We start from the raw sequence: 16,915 nt of genomic DNA on the forward strand, positions 1-16,915 counted from the left end.
CTCTGACCTGCACAGAAGTTAACAAGACTTGCTTTTACTTCAGCACGAGAAAGTTCAGGTAGCGGTTGACTGCTAGGATCTCTAATTTATTTGTTTATGCAACCAGCAGCATAATCACAAAATCATTAAACTGTCAGTCTAGAAATGAGCCAAAAATGATGCAAGCTTCATTATTTAGGTAATATACATTAAAGCTAGTCAATTAGATGGAACTGCAAGTTTTGAATTCCCAGAAATGGCACATATCACTTTGCTTTACCTGGGAACCTGGCCTCAAATTTTGTGCCAAACTTTCTCCTATATGCAGCTTATTTTCAGTCCAGCAGTATTGCATGCTAAAGAAATGCACATCTCACACAATTCAAATGTGCTTTGTGTATGTTTTATTTACTATAGTCAGGGCTGCCCAGGTAGGAAAATATAAAAAAAAAAAAGGCAAACCAAGCACCACATCCAAAATTAGCATTTTATTCAGAACGTTGGGGTCAGAGGTGTATCATTCATATTCTGGTACACAATACAGAGGCAAAGCTGTTCTCAGAAGTCTCCAGTTTGAAAGCTCCTTCCCCCTTCCCTCCCCACCCCCAAAACATACTGTATATTTACTAGTGCCACCAGTATTAGGCCAACTCCCCTCCCCCCCCTTTTTTGGTACAAATTATGTAAAACTTTTGTGCTAAGAACTTTTCTCCCTCCCCAAACAAAAAAAATAATAAAAATAAAAATAAAAAAAATATTGAGTACTCTAACTACAGTTCAACAATTGAATCAATGTCACTTGTTTGCAACCTGTTTTGTAAATATTTTATCCATAACGAAAGATATAAACATGCAAAAACCTGAATCCATAGTCCAAATAATACATACACGTGTTCTGAAGTTTCTGCACTTCTCCACAGACTATGCCAATAAAACATTATGTACACATACCATTTTTACAGTGAAGTGGGAAAAAGTACTAGAAATTAAAAAAAGAAAAAAGTGTACATGGATTAAGACCGAAATGTGTCTAACATTCTAGCGTAAGGAGAAAAAAAATCAATTTTGCTACAAACTGGTGATATGAAAACTCCCTTTATTTGCAACCAGCTGCATAAGTTTTAGAATTTTAGTGAAAAAAATCCCCTAACATCTAAAACTAGAAGTAATGTACATTGTTCCACCTCATGGTCTTCTCTCCCAAATAATAAAATTGTTCCATGAGGATTTTTTTTTTTAAGTTTTAATCTCCTTATTTTAATAAAAGCAATGCGATGTAACAAAAGCATGTTGAAGCATATTGTGATTCACCTTACTCCTCCCCACCCCAACATATTTTGTCTCTTTAATGCATCATTTCATAAATCAGTACCATTAAAGCCTTAAACATAAAACTAATTCCGATCTGAAAAAGGTACAAAAAGGCACATAAAATCCCAGTGCTTCTGTACTGTAAAATTCAAGTGTAACTGAGCTCAATATTTTTTTCCAAACAGCATTGGATCACTGATATTCCACGGAGCCCAAATTGGTTTGCAGCCTATGCCAAAGCCTTCAGCAAGCACTTGTGCTAGTAGACTACAAAGTTAAAGCCTAGCTTCTGTATGCTTTTGGGGAATATCAGTTGAAATGTTTGTACTTGTCCAAAAACAAAGTTCACTTTGAAGTTCAGTCATCACCTCCACCGTACATGTCAGCAAGTTTCTTGAAACGTGGGCCCCAGTCATTTAGGTAGTCATAGTCTTGCTCACCACCACTACTTGAGGAGTTAAGAGAGCTCAAGGATCCAGCAGTGGAGCCACTTCCTTCATAGTCAAAGACTAAGAGGGAGTCATATGGTGGGGCTGTAGGGTCATTGTCGGCTGCTTTAAGTCCCTGCAATAATGAAAGGGAGAAAAAATGAAATAGGTTCTGTATCAGAGAAAGAGGCAGCAAGTAACTGGAACACTGCAGTGCAGTTATCTACCAATCACCACCTGAGAAAACTAAGTTCTTGTTTGTCTGTGGTTCGTGTCAAGCAGAACAGCAGGACTCATGGATGGGTTTCCAGCATTAAACACTGGACATTTTGAATGTAACTGTACATGCAGCTCTAACAAAACTGTAAGAGAACATCACTACACAAGGAACAATGCTAATAAATATACACTTTCAGAGCTACACAGCTCACAACCTGGGGCATGAGCAATATGGGACTGGTTAAACGGACAGATGGGATAGGAAAAATATGCATGTTTGCAAAGATTTGCTTTAACAGCCATCTCACATGGCCAGTAACATGTTGTTATAATAACGATGTCCACTGACATCGCTGGCCTGCAGGTCCATCTGTGTGTGCCAAAAGCCATATTTAGTCAGTTCTGCAAAATTAATGTACCTCTGTAGGCTGCTGTGTGAAAAAGATACAATATGTTGGCTTAAGCCGTATGTGCTTTGCCACCCATAAGATTCTATCAACTCTTCATAAAAGACACACAAGAAAAGACATCGAAGTTAAATACATCACTAAAACCATTTCTGTTTCCTTGTTTCAAAGTAGTCATGTTATCAACACATGAATACTGGGTCTTCAGTAATTTTAAACTTCTGCTCTCTATAGCTGAATAACCCAAACTAAAACCAAAACAAATCGAATGAGGGATAAGTAGGGAAAGAACCACAATTCTTCTAAAGAAGAGACTTTTCCCTGTTTTCTTACATAGGTGCAAACCTAAACAATAACTTTAATTTTAGTATATGAAGCAATTGCTTTGTGGCGAGATGCAGTTGTTCTGGGAAGAGTTACAAGCTGAATATAACAGGCTGCAGCCTGAAGTTAAAAGTAAAAGCAAGCTCTCTTGTGTTTTGGATTTTTCAACCTCACAGTTTCTTCCACGGGATTAGCAATGATTCTTCAAGATCTTCCACACTTTCAGTATGATCTACTCTGGCAGACACTGATGAGGAATAGTACAACTGCCAAAATTCTTGAAGGCTTAGATAAGATTTTAAGTTGCTTACTGTTAAAATAATTTTAACCAGTGCTATTTGTGCCGATTTTAATTTTAATGGTTGTTTATTTCTTTAAAGGAACACATTCTTGCATTCATTTTTTGAAGGATTGCTGTGCATCCTTTTAACTATTTAACATTCTCTTTATACAAAAGGATGTTTCACTCTCAATCATAAACTGTTTAGTCTAAGTGTGATGTAATGGAAATAGCTGTTTTTTTTCCTAGATATATGCTAAACTAATAGCATTAATTAAAGCATAGTATTGATAAGAGAATCCTGATTTTTTAATCACCTAAAATCATTCAGAAGCGTGGAAAATATACCTAAATTAATTTTGCAAATCAGTGCTGGAAAAGCCCAGCATATTTATCAAACTAGCGACCTCCATTCAAGAACACATTTTGGACAAAGTGATCGTTTCACGTAGTACAACATCATCAAGCAGGCTATCAATAGCCTGCAAATGAAGGATAATTTTGAATTATCTGATAAACATAATTCATGATACTTGTTATCTTTCTCTTCGGATTTTTCCATCCTGATGGCCACAGTAAGGACAAATAATTCAAGATTCCTAAAACGCAACAGCAAGCAAGTGTTGGAAGACTTCTCCTGTTCAGCTTCAAAGCTTGAAATAGTTCTAAGGCTTTCTCTCCGTTTCTGCTGCTGTAGCAGAAATGCAACTTAACTTCTCAGGCACTAACTGGCCTTGCAATATTTGTATCTTCCCTTAAGCTTGGTTGGGGTGATGAACTCCCATCCACGCTTTTCAAACACAGGTGACAGGGAAGGAAAATAAGCTTGAGCTTAAGGAGTGCTGCAGTATGAATCTCAGGTGTCTGTGTGTGAAAAGTCATTTACAAAGCTGGTTTGGAGAGGAAATGTTATTTCCCTGAAATTCTGACTAGGAACAGCCAGCCAAACAAGGGATTCTAATTTATTAAAATCAGTGAACAAAATATTTTCCTACGTGACTGCAGAAATTCTGATGCCTATCAGCCATCCACACCAAGAAGGTAGGTAACATCCTTCTGCCTTTCTTTCCAGAAGGAATGTTGGATTTTTGCAGTTTGCTGCCTGGATTATGATAGCATTTAAAAATAAATCTGGTTTTGAGCTACTGACGTACAAGATAGCACCTCACTGACAAATGCACTATTTCAAAGGTTGTTCTTACTGTGTAACCCATTTTATTCACAGAACATAGGTATGGGCCATGCTATGAGTACTGACTCAACTCCACAGCCCAAGTTACAATGATAGTTGCACCTATCTTTTGGTCAAAAATTCTTCAGACTCACAGTATAATAACCGAACTTAGTCTTTAACTCTTCAAAAGACAACCGAGTTCTCTGCCATATTTGTATGGCAAGTTACATGGTAAGATAATGAAGGAATGCTATAGTGTTTTTTTTACATCCTCTCTGCTAAGCATATTCTCTGAACCTACTCAGTGCCCTGCTTTGCTCCACTGCTGGGTTCTACGGCATGTCTGAAGCTGGAGATGCTCAATGTTAGCTTAGGCAATGAAATCGGCTTATGAAGCTCCTTGTGGTTTTGGTTTTGCCACCTTTCTGCTTCCCTTTCAACAGGTGGTACCACAACGTGCTGTATTGGCACGAGAAGGCAAAAAATGGTTGCCAAGAACTTCTGGTTTTACTGAAATGGCATTGTCAACCACTTCTCAAAAAATCCCTCAGTCTTTCCCAGATGTGCTCAAGAATCTCAGAACTGTGGATTTCTTGTAGTTATTTGGAATACAGGTTCCTCATCTGAAAACCCGAAGGTCTTATTATAAAGAGCAGCTTATTCAACAGCTGAATTGCTGAGACACACGCTTGATTCTCCTGAAAGATGGAGAACTAAGTCACATTTCTTTGCATTTGTTATACTTGCAATGCACAAAAGCAGACTTAAGAGCAGATGATGTGAAAACCAGTAATGCCATGGCAATACAAAGGAGAGCTTGAGATCTAGAACAGAGTGAGTAGTAACTTTGCTTTTTCCTCTTCCTCTTTTACACGTTTTTCAGAGGAAGAGGAAAGACTACAGCAGTGTCTTGACTGAGGAACAATGGTAACCTTAAATTATGCTTGCTTGGTATGTGCGGCATTCTTAATTTGTCTCAAATCAAGGGAAAAAAGAACCCACAAAATCTCAAACTAATACGAAACTTTACAAAAATCAGAGATCTAATGCTTTTATTTTCATTAATCCTACTACTTAATCAGGTTCAACGGACTTTTGATGAGAATGGAAGAATAGAGCCTTACCAGGAAATATGAAAGACTGATTCAATCTGTTTTTTACTTGACAAGAGAAAACAGAAAATGTAGAGGGACTTTTATTCTGCTTAAAGGTGCACTGTATCAATAACCATTTACTAAGAATGAATTGAGGGTCCTCCATGTCCTCGTGGGATGAGACCTTTAGTTTGTAATTTAAATTTAATTTACCTCAGGCTATGTCCTCTATTGATTAGAAATATATTCTTAGCCACAAACTCTCCACCACAATATAATTTGTTTAAGATTTCTAAGGACAGCATAGGTAGTTTTTGAAAACAGGCTTAACAAAGCTTCTTCAAACAGGTCTGATTGATACTGTCCTGCAAATCCCGACTATTCTAAGCATTAATTATGCTCCACACTCCGTAGGTTATGTTTTAAAAAGCTCAAAATGGAAAAAAAAAAGTCTACGGAGGATTCTTAATAACACATGACTTATTTCCCTGACTTGTTTGTACACTGAACTGGAAGAAAAGGAGGTTATTCCCTCCCCCCGTTAAATTAGAGATTCATCTATCCATTGAAACAGACAAAACAAGAAAGTCCCCGAGGTCATTTAGCTTATGCCTGCAAAACGTATTTTGATTATAAGGCACCTCTGGAACGTTCTTATTTTGGAAATTTCATAGCTCTGTATGTGTTATCTTAACTTTGTAAGTGTTATAAAAATAATTCAAAGTTTTATCATACTTGTAACTTGTTTTTCAAGTGAGAAGTCATTAGAACACTACAAAATACTTATAATTACATATGTCTCATTGAGTTAGGTAGATTTAATACAACTGATGACAGCTAGAAAATAATATATTGCAAAAACAAATTACTGCCGAAGGGAAAGAAACAAAATGACCCACTAGGTCTTTTTCACCTTTTGTTTCTATGACTGTAATAGAAGTAAGAGGAAAAAAACACCCCATGCTTTCTCAGGTGATGGTAGCTAAACCCTCTAGCATCTGAAATGAATGACTATGGTTCTTTTTTGTCAAAAGTTGGAGTAGTTCAGTGGCTAATCTGAACAATACTAGCTCTGTGTCTGAGGTACTGGTGAGCATACCATTCAACAGACTAAATTAATTCCCACACGTTGGCCAGCATCCCAAAGGATCAGACTGATCAGCATCTCTGGGAACAGAGCCAAGTCCTCCAAAAGACTGGACTGATCTCCACAAAGCCTTGTAATCTTTTCAAGCCAATGGGGTAAACGCAGACTTCATTACCGAGGTACTGGCAACTGAAAGGCAGCCTCTCTCTGTTCAGCTAGCAACTGGGCTAGTTTTGCACATGGTTCGGGTTACGGCTGACCAAGGAAAAAGTTATGGCGTGACTGGTAGTTACAGAAGAAGAAAGCTTTTTGCCTAATTACGTTAAATTTGGACGCAGAGATAATGAACTTGCCCTTTCTTATCTTGCTATGTCGTTTTCATAGCTTGGCACAAATTCTGTCTGAACTGTCCTAAGAAATGTCTGGTACAGGTTTTACCAAAGATATTTCTTTAATTTACTCCATGTAAAACAGAGGAATTACCTCTGATTTTTTTTTTCCCTACCAAATTGGGTATCTTGCAAGGGTTGCTTACAATGAGCTGTAGGTGGAATTACATGAAGGGAGCTTGAAAACCTGTGCAGCCTGAATGTTTATGCTCCAGACACTGATAATTTGGAATGTTAACTGTAATAGTAACTACTATAGTAAAATGCTATTTTTTTCCCCAATAGACTTCTTAGAATCACATTTGCCACGGGAAATTTTAATATAACACAAATTAAGATAAAACTGTTGTGAGGAAATAAAATCTTCATTTTGCTGGGGCTTCTGGCAAAACTGAGCATGAAGAAACCTTGGCTGTAACTGTCTGCTTCAGAGTGAGTTAGGTGGAATGCCCCATAGTAAAATGAAACTGAAATCCTAAGAAAGAAAAGACCTTATGATAAAAATAAGCTAAATACATAATGTTTGAAACAGAATATACCTCAGATAGTTCCTTTCAATCAGAGGATATAATTAACTCACAGCTAACTTGAAGATAAGAAAATTGTCATGCTTTCTTTAATTTCATATATAACTACAGGGGTAATTTTATTTTAGAGTCGATATTATTTACATTATTTTACTGTGAAAGAGTAGCTCGACGAAGCTTTCTCTTTTAGGTGAAGGGCAAAAGGAAACACAAAGGAAGGTATTGAGCTAATACAAAAGAAGAAAGTAAGAAAATGATTCTCAGCTTGTCAGTACTGTGATATAAACATACTGAGTTAAATCAGGACAGCACCTACTGTTTCTACATCTGCATGTACACATTGATGCTAGATTCTTCAGAAGTGACAACGTACTGAAAAGCAGCATTGCAAAAACAGCTTGCTGAGTAATTTAGAAATCACAGGAGGCTGGACAAACCTCTGCCCCTTTTCTGGCTTTCCAGAATTACCCTCATTCCTTGTCTAGGCTCTGTAAAAGTGTTAACTCTGCTGCATGGAAAAGGAAAATTCAGGATACTGAGGATCATGGGTTCTTCCCCACTACTTGCCTGGTCACACTCACGGAAGTATAGCATGGGAAAATGATCATCTGGAAGAAGATAAGCAGGCACAAGGAAGTTTTTGTGGGTACACTGTCTTGGCCAGCAATGGAGGCTTCTTATTCTCCCGTGTCCACTATTTTCCAGAAGCCAATAATAATTGTAGTATTTAGACGTAAAAGGCATGCAGAATCCTCTTTGTTGAGCCACTTCTTTCTAATACAAGTCTTCCACAAACCCAGATATTCTTAAAATACATTTAACTGGAATAGCTTTCCGCTGGTTATCTCCCTGTAGATACTTTAAAATTGCATTGCTGTATACCTTATTAGGAGCAAACTCAATTTTCTGCAGCTTTGCTAACATAAAAGGAAGTGTATTAGCCTGATTTTTCTTTAAAGAAACACGAATAAACATGTTTGCAAAAACAGTTCTCTGCAATACTTGCTCAGCTGTAACTGCCAAAGAAGATACGTGAAAATTAGCATAATTAACTACTAGTACTCATCTACAGAATACAGAATTATTAAATGATAATTTACAACTTAAAAATAATCTAAATATTTGTTTTCCTGTAATTAATGAGAACAAGAAATGAATTCTACTATCTCAAGTTTCACAAAACCAATGATTTAGGACTGACCAGTAATTAAAATAATGAAACAAATGTTTGTAGTAGTATTTCTTTTACAACTGGGAATAATCTGTATAATCTGAATCTTACATTTATCTTTATTAATTTGAAGAATCAAAGATAACACAGAGACTTTTAAAGCTCTATGACAAGTATTAAAAACACTTATATAACATTTAATTTAGCTGCCCTGCTCACTAATCGTATTTGATGGAATTCTTTTGGTCTTATTAAAGGTACAGAACTTCCACTGTTAATCTAGATTCAAAGGGTAACGTACAAGGAAAATGAGTATGATCTTCCTCCATTATTAAATTACTCTGAATTAATAAATGAATTTAGGCTAAACTATAATTTTGTTAGTCTATTTATTACTCAGAACCCACAGAATAATCCTGCTTGGAGATACTGTGGTTGCGGCTGATAACGTATTATGAATGTAATTAATACAAATATACAGAAGTTAATTGATGTATCTTCTCTTTCTATTTGAATGAGTTAATTAAATTTGCCCACACTTTAACAGAACGTATTTACTTAAATCTAGCAAGACAATTTTAATTGTTTAAGTAAGTTTTAAAAAGTTATCATGTTCAAACATAACAGCTACTCATGCAGAGCACAATTAACAAAATATAAAAGCTTATCTTATCTTAGGAGTAAACTCCTTTTTTCCTTTACCTCATTAATGAAGTCCCCAATGTCCCCAGGATGAGGAGCAGCTGATCTGACTGGATACTGAGGTTCTGCATGGATTGGCCTTTCATCAAGACGTCTGATTCCAACAGGTTTGATGGCATCTGGTTCCACAGTGTCAGGCTGTTGGAGCTGGCTCAAGTCATAATCCTGCAAAATATGAAGCAAAGAGAGTATGTTAGGAGAATTTTAAACAATATCTGTCAGGGGAAACATGAGGAAAAAAAAGAAAAATATGAGGAATCATTTCACCACAAGTTCTATTTTCAGGATTGTAACACTGAGAGTAAGTCTAAAACATTGTTATTTGCATACCAACAGGATGTTATTTGATTTATACTCCCTGAACCTACTGTTTGATTCTATTCCATCAGATTTGTACAGCTTCTCATAAATTTTCCATTGAGAAGCAAGGATTTGAGTAGTACTATTAAGAGACTAAACACTTTGCCTAGTAATGCTGATTTACTGCATAGAGCAAAGATGCCAAATCCAACTCTTATTTTTCTAAGCAAATAAATGCCAGACATTCTTATTCTGAGAAAGAGGCAAGTGCACTGCTCTGAAGCATTTTTGTAATACATTCAAAGAATGAGTTTAAGACTCCTTGGTGATTTCATGTGGCTTCCATAATATGAAAGCCAAAGGGGGAAAAATGTCATAAGAAGTACAAAGCTCCTCAGATTTGGTCTTAACTCTAAGCATTTCCTAAAGATTACTTGTGGATCTGTTCATTAAGCACTTGATGCTGCAGTTTCAAACTCTGGCAGACTGATGAAGCTAGCATAGCAGTATGAATTTCAATAAGCAATATGTATGTATATAAAATTTTTAATTAGAATGTTTATGCATTTAAGATAGGTATGTCTGAATACTTTTTGCACAGTGTGATGCACTTCAGCATTGTAATTCACCTCACTGTTGTCATGTCTAGAAGGTAGTCATGATCAAAGATGCTTTTGCACAAGGCACCGGTAAAAATGCTGAACAAGGAACTAGGCTCAAACGCTTAAACTAAAGCCATCCATGAGCTACACAGTAGACTGGGGCTCATGCCAACTCAACTGTATGCCTGACACCTTGCCCTGCAAATAACCCAAGCAGTTGAGGGGCACTCTAAATAAGCTTTTCTATCTTCAGTTTCTATTTTTCAACAGTGATCTTACAGTAAAAATTGTATTTGTAATCTCATTTTGCTGGAAACTGTCTGTGCAGAGAATTACATTTTCATTGGTTCCTAAGTAACTCCTAAGGAAGAAATCCAAGTACATGCTTCTGCTGTTGCATCATGGGATGTAGGTGCTTTTGAGAGTATTACCTACCATGACCCCCCCCAAAACCAGACTTTTCAACAGGAGGAGAGGTCTGTTGACAGCACTGAAGGTACCTTTTTGGGTGAACTTTAACAATTAAATGACTACACCTTCTAATTTGTTACTCAGGTCCTCAGCTGACTGCACACAAATATATAATCAAAAAAGTAGAACAGCTTCACTGAGATCTGAGAAAACAGCTTTATTTATTTTAATCACATTACAAATTCCTTGGGGCAGAACTGCAACTTCAACCCTTCAGTTCGTCATGCACCAAACAGAGTAAGTGATTTCCACAGAGCAGTATGGATTGGAGAAAAGCAAACAGAACTCCTTACCTTTTCCCTTTTTATTACGTAAAATAAATCAAAACAGTTTAAAAACATACTATCAGAAAATCCTATCGAACAGAGAAGAATGTACTTTTCAGAATTTATAAATATGTAACAAGTGCTTTTCATACCCTCCCTAAAGATAAAGGTGAAATACACGAATGGGGAGAATTGATTTTTTAACACTAGGCATTTTTATATGGATGAATTTAAACAGGTAAGGTCAAAGAGAAATACATTAAAACCAGGAAAGCCTCTGGTCATTTCAGTTTTATAACTATAAAATGTTTTCTTTTTCACCCATTCCTGTATGCAAACAGCTCTATCTCTGATTAGTGGTCATACAGAAACTAAACAAGTTTCTAAACAGTACTAAACATACAGTACTAAACAAGCCAGACAGAGCCTTCCACATCTAAGGCCATTCTCTTGCGTATATGCAGTTTGAGACATCTCCAGGCTTTATAGCTACAAAGACAGCAAAGATTGCCATCCTCAAGGCAACAGTGGTGCAGAATGTCTCGTTATGTGGACTCCCACTTTGGATTTCCTTTCTAGGGTAATTTATGACACTACCTTCCAGACTTCTATCAGAGGAAATTTATTCTGCAGGTCTATTAGTGTCTGGACAGGAAGAAAAGATCCATTGTGCTTATTACCACAGACTCTCAATTCTCTTGTATCATTAAAATCAATACCAACTGTACATCAGTCAGGTATGGCAAGTCATCCACCATCTCCCCAAACTGGCTTAATGCTGTACAAACACAGCATCGTGCAATGTCTCCAGCTGTTTCAACATTCTGTCTGAAGTCAACTCTACTCAATTACTGCAAAGAAAAAGAAAGAAATATGTTTCAAAAGAGCCAGGGCATAAGCTATTTAGGACTGCTGAAATTCCATCTCTTTGCTCAATGTTGCATTCACTGCTAGATAAATAGGAAAACTTTTCCTGTATTTTCTAAAGCTCCTGAACAGACTTTAAGGTTTGTCTCAAGCAGAGTTTAACATAGTTAACTGCAGAAGTGACAGCTTAAAGGAAAACTGTGCCGTACCAGAGAGAAAACAAAACATGCTGGGTTAAGTTGGGACAGCTAGCCTGGAGCAATGGGTCATCATTTCTACTCTTATTTCAAGATCACAAGTCAACACTGTTTTGTCTTAGCTCCAGCCTTCTTCCATATAACCTGCTCATCATTTAAATCTGCGGAGGGACTGAGGAAGAAGACTAGGCCCTCTGTTGGAAACATACCTGAGCAATGTCTGACAGCATTCAATTCATATTGCTGCCAACTTCTGTCAGATGCGTTTATTTACTTGTTTGTGCTGTTTAGCCCTAACTTCATTAATTTTAGAATACCTTTCCCTTCCTTCAGTTTGAATTTGAGCAAATTCATTCAGAGGGTTTGAATTTTTTTCTTCAAACTTCTGGATAAGCTCAGATTGTTGATGGAAAGAAGCAGCTAATTATTAGAAGCAGCAGATTATCTCTACTGGAACATAGCTAAAACCTGGCCATCTCTGGTATCACTATTTTACTCTTGCTGAAATAAATCCCATCATCTGTATTGAAACAGAAAACCTTCTGGTTTTGATTTGGTTTTGGTTTCTAGAAAGTAATTGAAGTAAAGATATGTTAAAAGGACATTCTATCAGAAGTTGCAACTTCTGATGAAATTTACTGATAAAATTATATGTATATAATATACATCAATCAATATCTATCTATATATCAATATATATCAATATAATTAGTCAATCTCTCAAATCCACCCCCCCCAAAAAAAACAGCCCAATTATAAATACTGACCTTATTAGCTATTCACTTAGTTTAGACAGCTTTAAGCAGAGACTTATACCATTACTAGCTCTGATCTCCTATTCCTGAAATGTGAAATCCAAGGGAGACAGTACTAAACGTCAAAACCAACCAGCTAAGCCCTACAGATTAACTGCCTTACCAGATGTGTAGACAGAAGGGTCCAAAACTCCTAAAAGCTTTTCTTTAAAAACCTTTACACAGTAGCTGGAAGCATAGTCCAAGTATTTCAACTCGAACAGAAGAAATGTCCAGAATAGAAGAAAATGCAATTGAAAATGCAATTTTATATTCCCCAGTAATCACTGATTTACAAAGAAAAAGAAAATGCAGTCTTCAAAGTCTTTTCCCTTAAACAACTTCCTCTTGTGCAAGGCAGCTATTCATTTAACAGCACTTGAGTAATAATCCCTCATGCAGCAGTCATCAGCTATGGCAGTAGGAGAGAGATACCTTAAAAGAAGTACCTCACTTCCTGACTGTTACCAGAGTCTACAATCTCTGGAAAGAGATGAGAGAAAAACAAAAAACAAAAAAACAAAAACAAACAAACAAACAAAAAAACCGAAGAGATTATCCAGGAAATTGAATTAGTCATAAGTTTCTAGTTAACTTTTTTTTTTCCTCCCTCCTGGATTAGCTGTTTTGATTATGTTTAAATTTTAGAAGTTTATGGCGAAAGCTTAAAGTGTATTATGCTAACTAGACCTGCTCAATATGAATACTCACTGAAACTTAAAGCAGAATTCCAAACAACTGATTCAAACTTAATAAAACCATACATTTTATGCATATATGGGATTGATCCCCCTCCCAATACATCAGATCTATCCCTGTATCCCCATGGAAGACATCATCAATTTAATTGTCACTAGTTCACTTACTTTGACTATGACAGCTGTAAGTGGCATTCACTGGACAAAACCAGCTGTAGTGGTCTAACCACACGTTAAAATGCTGCTTTACATTATCAGAAGTTTTCATTTCACCCATCCGTTTTACAGGATACTTTAGCATAAACCAAATTTTATTATTGTGTTAAGAGAACAGAGCAAACTATGACTTGAAGTACCAACAGATGAAACACGCATTCTGCTTTTCCTCTGTGTTGCAAAGACAGTTTCTGTCTACTCCAATACAGAAATAGGGTGGAAGGAGCAAGTGAGGAAATATTTTATATAGGTGAATGGTCTTTAAAGGTCTTTTAAAAACAAAGAAAAGGAATTGAAAACCAATCCTGCTACATGTAACCATCGTACTCCCAAACCCACCAAACATGATCCTAAGGCAATATTGCCTGAGTTCTGCAAAATGCTCCAAACCCCCTAAATCTTCCATCTGCTGAAATAATGGGACTTCCAGAAAGGCAAAGCACACAGGTCTGACTAGATGCAGACTGCAGGTGGGAGACTAGTTAAAATGCCTGCGCTAACAGTTGCTCTTTATTTGCAATTCATTTTTTGATTACTTTCTGCCATAGTGCTTTTCCTGTTTGTTTTTATTATAGATACATCTGGAGCACTACAAGTTAATCATTTTTAAGGTAACCAAGAAGCTCACTTGTCTTTTTTAATAATAAAGAAGGTGGAAGTTAAAACTTCAGCTGCAGATAAAACACAGTAACAGGCATAGGTTATGGGTAGGATAAAATAAAATACAAAACAATTCTGTAATGGCATTATGGAAACATTACTTTTCCTATGATGAGATAAAGATTCACCGAGGAATGATAATTCCTCCTCCACAGGAGCACTGCATGAGTCAGTCATTCAAAAAAAAAATTCAATGTCTTACTAAGCAAACACTATTCTCAAAATAACTTCCTCCTAATTGTAATATTGCAGATGCCTAGGGATATCTTAACAACAGTTATTTCTTTCATTATCATAAAATATTTTCCAATCTTAATGTAATGCAAAATAAAGGTTAAGAAGTGAGAGTAAATGATCTGAACACTCAGGATGGTAAAAATAAAATACAGTCATATGGATTTGTAACATTGATTGAGTAGTTCAGAAATACTGTCGTTTTTACAATAGGTTGTGGCAACATCCAGCATACAAAACTAATTTAATCGTAAGATGCAAGCATCCAGAAAATTACAATAAGAAAAAGAAACTAACTACCACCAGCACCAAAAATCTAAAAAAAATCCAATGGATTACTCAACTTGTCTTTATCAATGACTCACAAATGCTAGAACAAAACTATCCTTTTTACAAAGGAGCAATTCTTGTTCGAATTTAAATCCATTCACACAAAAATAGTCCATTATGTTTTCATGCTATTATCATCTTTAAAATAAATACTATTTTATTTCTCTATATTAATGTGTAATAAAACGTGACAAAAAGCAAAATATTGACTAATGTCTGAACAGACTGTAAGGAAAGGCAATTTAGGAAGAAGTAAGTGGAATTCTTAGTAAGAAAAATACTGTGAATGATAGTAAAATTACTAGTTTAGAAACTCTTGTACTGAAGAGGTGTGATGGTCAGATTAAAATACCCGTTCAGAACAGCTGATCTGCAACAGTTTCAAGGCATGCCACTTGCTCAGGCGACTTGCTTCCACAGGACCACTTGCATAACCAAGTACTACTAAAATTTGGGAAACAACACAGAAATGGGCTTTAAGGAGATGTGAGGAGCATGTTCTGTAATTTACTACAAAAGATGTATACAAAAACAGTTAAATGGAAAAAAAATGTATGTCAGTTATCAGTCTGACATAAGCAGCAAGCATCCCCAGTCGAGCACCCGCTGCCTGCACGTAAATCACATAAATGGCCTGAGACGTGGTAAAACGAATTAGTGATGTTCATGGGTTGTGATCTGCTATACTCTTGAACTCTGCAGCAGACACGGGCTAAGTGCTTTAACACTCAGCCAGCATAAGGTTTTGGTATTTTGAACTGACAATAGTGTTACTAGTTGAGTGCACAACATGTCAGGGGGAGAACATTAGTCGTTTGTCTCTCACACTTCCCGTTTGCTAACAACTACAAGCTCCAAATCGTGTGGTCCATTAATAATCAAGACTGTCACTCCCAGCTTCTGAAGTCGTACTTAAACTTGGTATATCCATTTCAGAATATAGCAAACTACAATGCCCTCACCTCAAATTGCTGGGTTAAACATTCAGATGGAATTAAAAACATAAACCTTCTCCCCAAAACAATAGGGAAACCAGTCCCACTGACTGATGATTCAAAGCCACTCACAGTGTAGCTCCTATAGTCAGGTAGCCAGATTGTTAGAACTGGAAAATATTAAACAAAAGCCTGGGAAGAATCACGGACTTTCTGGAACATTTCTTCTCCCTCTCATTCCTCCCTGGTCTCTCCCCCCCACCTCTATTCAGCTGTTACAAAAGTGATCTTTCCTGGTACCAGGAAAAAATGTTCTTGTCTGGAACAGAATGTGTGCTGTACAGCTGTCAGAGACAGTTTTTCAATCCACATTTCCAAGAAACAGAATTTTAGGTGAAAGAAGTCCAGAAAACTTCTATTTTTGACATTGCTCTGCAGTGGTGCAGTGGGGAGTAGGCTACCATCAGTTCTGACCGACAGCTGTAGAGCTTTTCTGGCTTAGGGAATTAAAAGCATTTTTCTCAACTGTGGTGGAGATCGCACAACCCTGTCTAGATCACTCCAGGCGCGAGGAAGACGATGAATCATTCCAGAACATCAATTTTCTTTACAACCATTCAACCTGTCAGTGAGAAAAGCAGGCTAAGAAGGCCTCAGATCAGATTAACACCAGACCTTCAAAGACAGAATAAGTGTCTCTTTTATGACAAACTTTGTATCGGATTTTCTTCAGAATTCTAGCTTAAGGGAAAATGAAACAAAAACAAAACAACACAAAAAACGCAAGCAGGAATTCCGCTTTGCTGCTGGCAGCAGCTACAACTCAGAGAAACAAGCTGGAATTTGTACCTGATCAAATTTGTTACTGGATACATTACTCTGATTGCATGGACAAAGTGTTTGAAAGGAACATGCTGAGCATGCTTTAGGAGTTTCTCAGTCTGTCATTACAGTTCAGAAACCCAACTGTATAACTTCTTAAAAAAACACAAGACAAACAAACAAAAAAAAGCCACCAAACTCCTAAGTAACTAAAAGACCCTCCAAGAACAAAAACAGAAGTCTAAAAGTAATTTGGTTTATAATTCTGAGAGTCTGAAGTTTATCACTTGTCTTTGAGCCCCACCAAACTATCTTCCTGTCACCTAAATGTGGCATTAAGAAGATGATGGTGAAAGCCACACTATGTAATGTATAACCATCTTCACATATTCATTCAGAAGAGTAGGTGAGTAAGGTCTAAATAATTTGCT

The 16,915-nt window shown here is 36.6% G+C and overlaps 1 protein-coding gene across 2 annotated transcripts in view; it reads right to left on the minus strand.

Annotated features, from left to right (window-relative positions):
- Positions 1–452: 452 nt before the first annotated feature.
- Positions 453–16,915, minus strand: part of CDH2 (cadherin 2) — a 118,540-nt gene continuing 102,077 nt past the window's right edge. Inside the window, exons 15-16 of one of the 2 annotated variants that reach the window (XM_035571236.2) lie at positions 9,093–9,257; positions 453–1,854 (exon numbers count right to left, since the gene is read on the minus strand). In XM_035571236.2, coding sequence (XP_035427129.1) covers positions 1,648–1,854; positions 9,093–9,257 — 372 coding nt within the window. In that variant the 3' untranslated portion in view covers positions 453–1,647. Of the gene's footprint in view, positions 1,855–7,786; positions 7,914–9,092; positions 9,258–16,915 lie in introns of those variants that run through there. The other variant, XM_035571237.2, reaches the window with a different exon arrangement.

This window comes from Cygnus atratus, chromosome 2, assembly GCF_013377495.2.
Source record: "Cygnus atratus isolate AKBS03 ecotype Queensland, Australia chromosome 2, CAtr_DNAZoo_HiC_assembly, whole genome shotgun sequence".
Taxonomy (NCBI): Eukaryota; Metazoa; Chordata; class Aves; order Anseriformes; family Anatidae; genus Cygnus; species Cygnus atratus.